At 46.1% G+C, this 10,133-nt stretch overlaps 1 protein-coding gene across 1 annotated transcript; it reads right to left on the bottom strand.

The window, feature by feature from the left end:
• Positions 1–5,786: 5,786 nt before the first annotated feature.
• Positions 5,787–6,724, bottom strand: LOC119341260. The gene has a single exon (XM_037613143.1). The coding sequence runs from the start codon at positions 6,599–6,601 to the stop codon at positions 5,978–5,980; it is 624 nt and encodes a 207-aa protein (XP_037469040.1). The 5' UTR covers positions 6,602–6,724; the 3' UTR covers positions 5,787–5,977.
• Positions 6,725–10,133: the final 3,409 nt, after the last annotated feature.

Below are 10,133 nucleotides of genomic sequence, written 5' to 3'. Positions count from 1 at the left end.
TATTTTGATTTTGTTTTAGTTTTTATTTTGTTTTTTCCTCTTTAAGGCTAATACCAATGCCACTAATTTAATTTTTCTTAGAAAGCTTCATTATTTTGACTTTTATTAATTTTTATTTTGTTTTCTTTCTTCTTTAACGCTAATAGCAATGTCAGTAATTCATTCCTTGTGAGATTTTTTTTTGCAAAAATCAAAATATTATACGCTTATACTTACATATTATAAAAAAATCCAAGTTTCTGTGTATATTATGTGCAAATTTTGTCATTATTTGTGTTATTTTTTTTCTTTCTTCTGGAAGGGTAATACCAATGACCTAATTCATTCTTTCTTAGAAAACTTCATTATTTTGATTTTGGTTTAGGTTTTGTTTTATATTCTTTCTTCATTATAATACCACTGACACTAATCCAATCGTTGCGAGGAAACTATTTTTTTGCAAAAATTACACGTATTAGGTGTATTAGCTTTTTCAAAGGTCAAACATGTGCATGGATTTATTTTCCATCGTAGATGTCGATTTATTAATTGTATAATCTTAGTGAAACATACAAAAATTCATTTCTTATTGTTAATTGCGTAGCCAGCATCATCATACACCCAGGGCCACCCTTGTAAACACAAATATAGCTACAGTACAAGACTCTAGCTACAGTCAATGAAGGAAAAATTCCCCACGCCCCAGGCCATGGCCCTGGACCCGTGGTAGCCCGGGGCGTGGCTACGCCACTGCTTATTGTTGCATATTGTGAAAAGTGCAATCCCTGTGTACATTGTGTGCAAATTGTATCGTTATTTATTTTTATTTTTGTATTCTAGGAGGGTTATATCAATGCCATTAATTCGTCCTTGAACACACAATATGTTAATCGACTACGTATATTAATGATGTCGAATTTTTCATCTTTCTCACACACGCGCGTGTGTACCCTCAAACACATGCGTGTACACATAGTTGGGACACATGCATACACAATACATACGTGCTAACACGCATATGAGCACATACACGCGCGGCCGCGTACACGCGCAGAAACATTCGCGCACACACAAAGGGAAAATAGACATGCACACGTGAACTAGCTAGCACTGCCATTAACGCTAATAGTACTTACATATGGCTAGCGTGCCTGCGTGCGCTAAAAGAAAAAGTGACTGACCCTTTTTTTTTAGAAAAAGAGGATGATCCCGGCCTCTGCATCTGGGAGATGCATACAATCACTTTATTGATTATTTTCGAGTACCTTATAAAGTATTACAACAATATGCATGAATCCGTCATCTTGGCAACATATGACACTACTCCTATCCAAATAATGCAGGGGTGCTACCTGGGACACATACCCAGACTACTCACCTAATCCTATTATCAAAAGCCAGAAGCCCCAGCCGAGCCACATACCGGGTCTGGGGTATAAACTGGTCTGACGCACTCACATGTGTCGTCGCCGCCATCTTCCACAGGTCCGTCTTCAGAGCAGATATTGAGGCTTGTACCTTGTCAGGTCACTCCGTCATCGACGCCACCGTGACGCCAGACAACAACCTCCACCTGCGCGAGTCCATCACCGCGCATCGGGCGCCGAGTCTCCACTGCACCACGTCGCCGAGATCCGCCGTCATCAATGTGAAGGATGAAGCACCGCTCCACCAAAAAGGCTCCCGCTGGTCCCTCGATCCCGTGTACGCCTCCAAGAATGACGCCCCCAAGGAGGAAACGACACCAACGCGCCGCCGTCATCCGATCAACTGATCAAGGGTTCCCCCCGGAGGTAGCGGATAGAGGTCTAGAGCTTCTTCACGGCGATGCCTTCAAGAAGGTAATGACACAACAGGGTGCCACCAACGCCGGTCATGGCATCAAGCCGAGCACAAGGTTTTCACCCGGATCCGCTCGAAGAACCTCCATCACGTAATGTGTGCACGGGTCGCCGCCGATATGAGCCGCCGCACAACGAGCAGGCTGCACCGGCCAGATCAGATCTGTCCGGAGGGCACAACCCGCATGGTGTCGACCCAACCACCAGGCCCTCCATGCCGCCACCGCCGATCCGAGGTCAGATGGTGTGTCACCGCAGACCCAGCCGCCGCCGCCGCCGAACGCCGCCACGCAACCCGAGGCAGAGCCGGCTGCCGCACCCCACCATCGCCGCCCTTGGCCGAGGCAGCTGCCGCGCCGCCAGGCCAGATCGGCCCTTGGCCGAGGCAGCCGCCGCGCCGCCAGGCCAGATCGGCCGCACCACCCATGCCGCGGGGCGCCGCACCACCCCCACAGCGCAGGCAAGAGGGAGGACCCCCGCCACCGCCATCAGCCCCGGGCCATCGCCGGCGGCGTCCCTCGGCGACGGCGGAGGGAGGGGAGGAAGGGAGGGAAGGGGACCCCCGGCGGCTAGGGATCGAGATCCCGCCCGAGTCGCCCGAGCGGGGGCGACGCGGGGCTCAAAAAATGGGGAGATTTTCACTTCCCGGCCCCTGCACCAACTAAGGATGCATACGGTTATTTTAGTATGAGTACCAAGATAAATATGGTCCTCAGAATTTTTTAAATGAGTATCAAGATATTTCTTGATGAGTGATTCCATCACACATCAAGCTTGATCCTCAATAGACGGAAAAAAACCCTGTGCATCACCTGTCTGAGAATTGAACTCGGGTCGTTGGGTTGCACAACCACACCCAACCACTGAGCCAAGGCGACCCTAAATCTATTTTCACGCGATTGACATATAGCCACACCCTTGTTCATTTCGGTCATAGTCTCGACTCTCGACTGCGTGTTTGACCAACCAATTAATTAGTCCAGAGGAACGCGTCAGCCAGTAAATATATTTGTTCCCTGAGCTTCCCGACTCCGCCAGGCTCGTGGAGGAAATCATAGCGTTCATCCAGAGGAACGCGTCTATTATATTCATCACCCCGCTGCTTGATGAGACGAGCTCCAACTCTGTGTGTGCGTCTTAATTAGGGATCTGCGTGTGAATAAGATTATTCCTTATGATTTCCTAAAGTCGTTTGGTTTTTTCGGGTCCCAAATCTAATTCTATTTAGAATAAACGCTCTTATATTATAGACGGAAGGAGTACATGACATTCTCTAATCCGCCACGTTATGTTTTATTGAAGTGTTTTAGAGCAAGTATAATAGTAGGCTATAAGCAAGTATAATAGCTCACGTGGCACTTTTGTCTGCAAGAGTTGGTTTTTCTACATGCTTCTGAAAATAAAAATATTATATATGAGAAAGAAGAAAGAGAGCATATGAAAACAAGGGAAAAGACCTTTGGTTCCCGGTGTACATACACCTGATATGAGTGTTTTTTTAGAAAAAGTCAAAAAAGTTTAGGAAAAAGTAAAAAAAAGTTTAAAGATTTTTCTAGAATAAACATGACTTATTTTTGCACTAGTATATAAATTTTCATGATTAAAGAACCAGCGTTGACTTCAGGGCAGAAAAAATAAAAATTATTGCTCTTACAAGTCACAATTCACACTGTTTTTGCCAACAAAATTGTTTTCTTAAATGAAGTCAATATTTTTTTTGTGGCTTTTTTTTTACAATTTTTCAAGGCAGTTATAATAGAAGGTCAAGTCACTACTCACACTATTTGTCCATTTTGATGAGAGCTACTAAGATGTCCAAACACACTGAAAATTGAGACGAACATCGCACACTCAAAAATCTTCCATGCAAACAATCAGGATTTTTGGAACTTTATTATTATTATTTTACTATTCATTACCGGGAACAGAATAGCTCAGGATCCAAAATGCCGCTCAGGCAATTTAAATGTTTGATTATATTTAAGAATATTCAATAAAATTTGTTTTTTATGACATGTGAGTTTAATATATGTTAGAGTAAAACGCGCGCTTTGCTGTGCCGCATTTCGCTTTTGGCATTAATTCTATTTTTCTCCCAACAGTTATTGGGTCAATCTGCATTTCATGCACACCATTGAGGCGGTGGAGCAAACTCGGACCCCCACGAGCGCTATTGAGTCGGCCATGTAGGCCAGTCCTTTCCATTTTGGGAAGGTTTTTTCTTCACTTTTTTCTCAGCTTGGTTCTTTTAATCTTTTTCCTATTCACTTATATTTTTTCCTTTATTTTATTTGAAGGAATTTTCTTATTTATTAATATATTTCAAATTAAGAAACTAATTATATATTCTTGGACATTTCTCCAAATTCATATACGTTTTCTTCAAAATTGTAAACTTTTATTAAATATCTGCTAACATTTTTCAGATCCATGATTTTTTTTTCAAATTACAAACATTTTCGAATCCCTGAACATTATTTAAAAATTCGTTATCATTTTAACATATCAAGAAAAAACATATAAAAGCAGTGATCATTGTTTTATAAATCATGATTATTTTTTCATATCTCTGAAGAATATTTCAATTTATGAAATGTTTAAATTCAAAAATGTTTATCAGATTTTGAGACTATTTAATAAATTCACAAAAAAATTAAATTCCTAAATCTTTGTAACCCTTTTGAAATGTGTTTTAATAGAATGGTTGTCCAATACTATGATGCGACACCCATGACCTGGCCAACCTTTAACAGGCAAGGTCCATTTCAATGTAAACAGTTATTTTGTTTTATGGTATTTTTTTAAAATTCAGGAACATAGTTTAAGGACATATTTTTCAGATTAAAAAATATATTCCGAAAATTATGTTTTTTTTAATATGTGAAAAGTTTCAGATAACCAAAAATTTGATATTGTGAAAAATTTCCACAATTCATATTTTTTTCCTAAAATCATTAATAAACTTAAAAGTTGTATAAAAATATAGAATCTATGGATTTTCTTTATATTCATGCAGAATTTTGAAAATTACAAAAAAAATCGTGAGGTATTTTGTGAAAGTTGAAACATTTTTTAAACTCACAATAACTTAAAATTCCTGAATGTTATGACTTTTTTGAACAGTTTACCATTATTTAATGTGCTAACTTTTCATGAAATTTATGATGATTTTTAAAAATAATAAACTCATGGGAAAAAATAGAATTCACTAATTTTTCATATTCATGTAGAATTTGTCAATTTATGGTTATCCTTTAAATTCGTTAATGTTTTCAAACTTTGTGACCCTTTGTGGAAATTCACAGAAATGTAAAAATCCTAAATGTTTTGATTTTTTTTAATGTGTTGTAATAGAATGTTGGTTCTGATACTGTCACGCGTGACCCACGATCGTACCAGACCCACACAGACGGCGTCCAGTTCGAAGAAAACACCTTCAGAGCTCTCCCCTAGTCCTCTGTTTCTAGGGAGCTGAGTAATTGGATGGATAGCCTACAATTACCCCTGCTCTTAGATATCCCGTTAATGGAAGAAATTGTTTGTATAAATGGCTTTGGCGTCCTTGTCCTTGTGTACGGATGGACATGCAAGGACACAATTATTTTTGGAGGAATAGTAGGACACAATTATAAAGGAGCCATAACGATGTCGCCGTCTGTTGAACACACGGGATAGATAAGTCGATGTGGTTGTCGTCTGTTGATGTGCTTCGGTGGCTGTCGCTTCTCATCAAGTTCTGCGCCTTTTTGGTCTAAAAAAAAGAAGAAGTTGTGCGCCTTTTTTTGCGTACTTGAGTTCGGTATAGGCTAACTAATAACTAATCTCGACTACTTTTAGTCATGGAGGTTGACTGTCTGTCTGAAGCGGGTCCACTATTCACGCAGCAAGTTTCAGCGAGTAGTAATTCTCAAGAGAAATTCACCATGCCGGCGTTGGTCAGTTGGTGTGGTGTGCACATAGTTTCAGAAGTGGTGCGCAGATCGTTCTTGATCTTCAGTTCTTCACTCCAAACCCAAATTTTACAGAAGACAAAACCAGAGGCCACACTCTCGCTAGCACACCAAGAAAAACAGTAATCTCGATCGATCACGATAAGCGATCGAGGGGGCAAAGAGGAAATGGCGTGCTCGGCGTGGTCAGTCGTCACGCAGCGCAGCTCACGTCGGCTTGAGGTCCTGGAACATGGAGTCCCACTTGATCTCGCTCTCGCCGCCGGCCGTGCCGCCGTCGGAGCACCGCTCCCCGTCCTCCTCCTCGTCCTCGTACGCGCAGTCCTGGAACATGAGGCTGGCCTTCTGCGACCCGGAGAACCGGACGCCGGCGCCGGCGCCGACGCCGCCGTCGGTGATCATGAGCACCATCTTCTTGACGCTGCTCCTCCGCCGCACGGCGCCGGCGCGGACCACGACGTCCCCCGCCGCGCCGTTGCAGATCCTCGGCACCACGGTGACCGAGGACGAGGAGTACCGCCTCCCGCCGGCGCCCCCGCCGCCCAGCCGGCGCGCGCACCGCGCGATGCACCTGCCGGCCCTGCGCGCGAGCCGGGCGGCCGCGGAGGAGGAGGAGTGGGACGCGGCGGCGGCGGCGGCGGCGTCCTTCCTGGCGAGCTTGAGGATCTCGAGGCGGTGCTTGGCGACGGCGATGCCCATGCTCTTGAGCAGGTCGTGGTCGAAGTCCGGCGCGTCGCCCGGCTCCAGCTCGTTCTCGCTGAAGAGCAGCCCGTACTCGTAGGTCGCCGCCGGCGTCAGCCCCGCCTTCGCCAGCCACGCGTACCAGTCCATCGAACAAGCACACACACCCTCTCTCTCTCACTCTCACTCTCACTCTAGCTAGACCTCTCTCCTCACGGCGAGCTTCTTCTTCTTCCCCGAATTATCTGCTCTCACTCTCACTTGTAAGCGCGGCTATAGATCATGATTCGTGCGTGTGGGACCTTTATACTCCCTCCGTTCTTAAATATTTGTCTTTCTAGACATTTCAAATGACTACTATATACGGATATATGTAGACATATTTTAGAGTGTAGATTCATTCATTTTGCTTCGTATGTAGTCACTTGTTGAAATGCCTAGAAAGACAAGTATTTAGGAACGGAGGAAGTAGAAAGGAAGGAAGACATCCAGTTGGTTGCACGGCTCGGCTCACATGCATGCCGGCAGGAGGATTACTCCTGCTAGCTGCTGCTGCCACGAAACGCGTGACACATTAGTTGCAGTGGTCGTAGAAGACCAGCACCGGCACCAAGAGCGTGTGTACACTCCTAGTATCTTCAAGTGTTACAGTATGTTTTTATGGGGCTAGGATCCCGTGGAAGCAGTACAAGCGATGGATCTGGATTCTGGACTGAGATCCAGCACGACGTACATACACAGTGCAGATCTGCGGCCAGCCAGCAGCGAATCTACGAGACAAAAGTGCAAGCGGAAAGGCGGGGAGATGGGGAGAGGGAAAAGAAATGCGAAGGTGTCAGGACGATCTGAGGCAGATCGCTGTGTATGTGGTGTCATGGTGTGGATGCCGGGCGTGGCACCTCACATGCATGCCCGTGCAAAGGTGGCGCCGGTTGATGGTTATCATGGCAGGTGTGCATGGGTTGTTAAGTCAAGTGAGCACTTGCAGTGTGCTGGCCTTTCATGATTCAGGTTCAGGGGTCGGTACTTTGATTTAATTAATTGTAATTAATCGGGTTGGTAGTTGAGTGAGCATGCACACTTGCATTGCCTCCTTTTATAGGTAGTCTCGTCTTACTATAGGAACTTTCTTTTACAGGATGGTAGCCCCTAGCAGGGCCGTATATGAGCATGCGCAACAGGAGCGACTGAACAGGGCCCCAACACCACATGCCCCCCTATTTTTGTTAATTAAGGTGTTAATTGAACGCATTAGGGTCGCATTGTTGAACTAGTGTAACCCCCCCCCCTCCCCGCGTCGCTCCCGCGAGCGACGGGGGGAAACCCTAGCCGCCGCCGCCCCTACCTTCCACTCCTCCTCCTCTCTCCTTGACGCCGCCGGAGCTCGCCGGCGGCGGCGGGGCCTCCTCTCCTCTCCGAGCGGTGGTGGGTGGCGCATGAAGGCCCCTTCGTTCCGGGACACGGCGCTTTGTGGGGCGCGGCGACCAGGGGCGGAGCCAGGATTTGGACATGGGAGGGGGGAGGGGGGCGAGCGATGACGACCACAAGTATAGATATATCGAGCAAAATATAGTATCAACATATGTTTGGAAATACGTCAATGACAAGTCATATGAATCCATAGTTTCCTAGAAAATACTTCAGAATCATAAGCAAACACATATGTTTGGCTACTTTTCTAACAAAAACGTACTCCCTCCGTCCTAAAATACTTGTCACCAAAATGAATAAAAGGGATGTATTTAGATGTATATTAGTTCTAGATACATCTCTTTTTATTTATTTTGATGACAAATATTTTCGGACGGAGGGAGTATATAGCTCTACAGTCTCGATCCAAATTTTCCGTACTAGCTCAGATTTGAGATTGAGGCAATTGGCCTGAAGAAATTTCTTCTTTTTTCAGCTAACGAAGTATAGCCAAACGAAAGCAAAAGAGGGTTACATCAACTAGCAAAACTTTTTTGTATAGCAAAATACCGTGTATGTACCTTGCCTAATTATCTGGTTGTGGTGGACGGCCGCAAGCGGACCAAAGGACGATCAGCGGCAGCCGCCGTATTCGCCCCTACTCCGGTGCGGCGGTGCCTCAACAAGCCGGCAATCAAGTCTGTTAGATTTAGTATATATTAGATATATGTGTTGTAACATAATCTGTATTTATACGGTTCCCTCTTATAAATATATGACAGCCGTATCCATTAAGGGTATCGAGTATTGTTCCAAACCCTAATCTGTTTAACATGGTATTGTCATTGTGTCCTACCATGCTCATCGTCGGTGGATCGCTCAGGATCAGGCTATTCTGGGTGCTATTCAGTCCTCGCTCACTCCCTCCGTGGCCGGCATGGTGGTCTTTGCCGCGACGTCGAGGGATGCATGGGCCACACTCGACTCCAGCTTCTCCTCACAGTCGCTGGCTCGGTCTTCTGCCATCCGTAATCAGCTGGGCGAGGTCAAGAAAAATGATCTCTCCGTCACGGCCTTCTTCAACAAGGTCAAGACCCTGGCTGATACACTGTCATCCATTGGGAAGCCTCTCCGTGACGAGGAGTTCACTTCATTCATCCTCAATGGGCTTGATGAGGACTATGATTCCCTTGTTGAGAACATCAACGGACGTGACACGCCGATGCCACCTCGCAATCTCTATGCATGCCTCCTCAACACCGAACATCGACTCGCTGCTCGCCGCTCCGTTGGCGTCTACTCGGAGGGACCGTCTGTGAACGCTGCTCTTCGCGGAGGTGCTCGCGGTGCCAAGCAGAAGGCGCCGCCGTCCTCGGGCAGCCAGCCCCGTTCGCCCGCTCCACCTACATCGACGTCTGGCCGTAAGCGGCTCCACTGCGAGGCGTGTGGCGGTGGGGTCCAGTGTCAACTCTGCGGTATTGAGGGGCACTTGGCGTCTCGCTGCCATCGTTGCTTTAAACGAGATTTTCTTGGCATTGGGAACAATGGGAAGGGCAATGAGAAGCAAGCTGCTCTCGCTACACAGGATCCCGGCTTCACTCCATCATACTCTGTGGATCCTGCCTGGTACATGGACACGGGCGCCACGGACCACTTGACGAGCCAGCTTGACAAGCTGGCCACTCGCCAGCCCTCCACCGGTCATGATCAAGTTCGCACTGCAAATGGATCAGGTATGCCCATCTCACATGTTGGTCAGGCATCTCTTCTTTCACGTACCACTAAAACCTTGCGTCTGCTTGATGTCCTTCGTGTTCCCTCAGTCACACGTAGTTTACTCTCGGTTCCTAAATTAACTCGTGACAACAATGTGTTTGTTGAGTTTTACCCTTTTCATTTTTCTGTTAAGGACCGGGACACGAGGGACGTTCTTCTTAGTGGTCGAGCTCGTGATGGCTTATATGCGCTTGATGTGCCACGAGTCTCTCAAGTTTTCAGTGGTGTTCGGGTGTCATCATCGCAGTGGCATTCTCGCCTTGGCCACCCTGCCACTCCCATTGTGCGCCATGTGCTTCATCATCATTGTCTTCCTGTTGAATCGAGTAATAAGGAGTTTCTAGTGTGTGATGCTTGTCAACAAGGCAAAAGTCATCAGTTGCCTTTTTCTGTATCGAGTCGTGTTGTCACGGCTCCTCTTGAACTTGTGTTTTCCGATGTATGGGGCTATGCCCAAACTTTTGTCAGTGGTCACAACTATTATGTCAGTTTCATC

The sequence above is a fragment of the Triticum dicoccoides genome, chromosome 7B (assembly GCF_002162155.2).
Source record: "Triticum dicoccoides isolate Atlit2015 ecotype Zavitan chromosome 7B, WEW_v2.0, whole genome shotgun sequence".
Taxonomy (NCBI): Eukaryota; Viridiplantae; Streptophyta; class Magnoliopsida; order Poales; family Poaceae; genus Triticum; species Triticum dicoccoides.
This window is presented reverse-complemented; position numbering and strand designations above follow the sequence as displayed.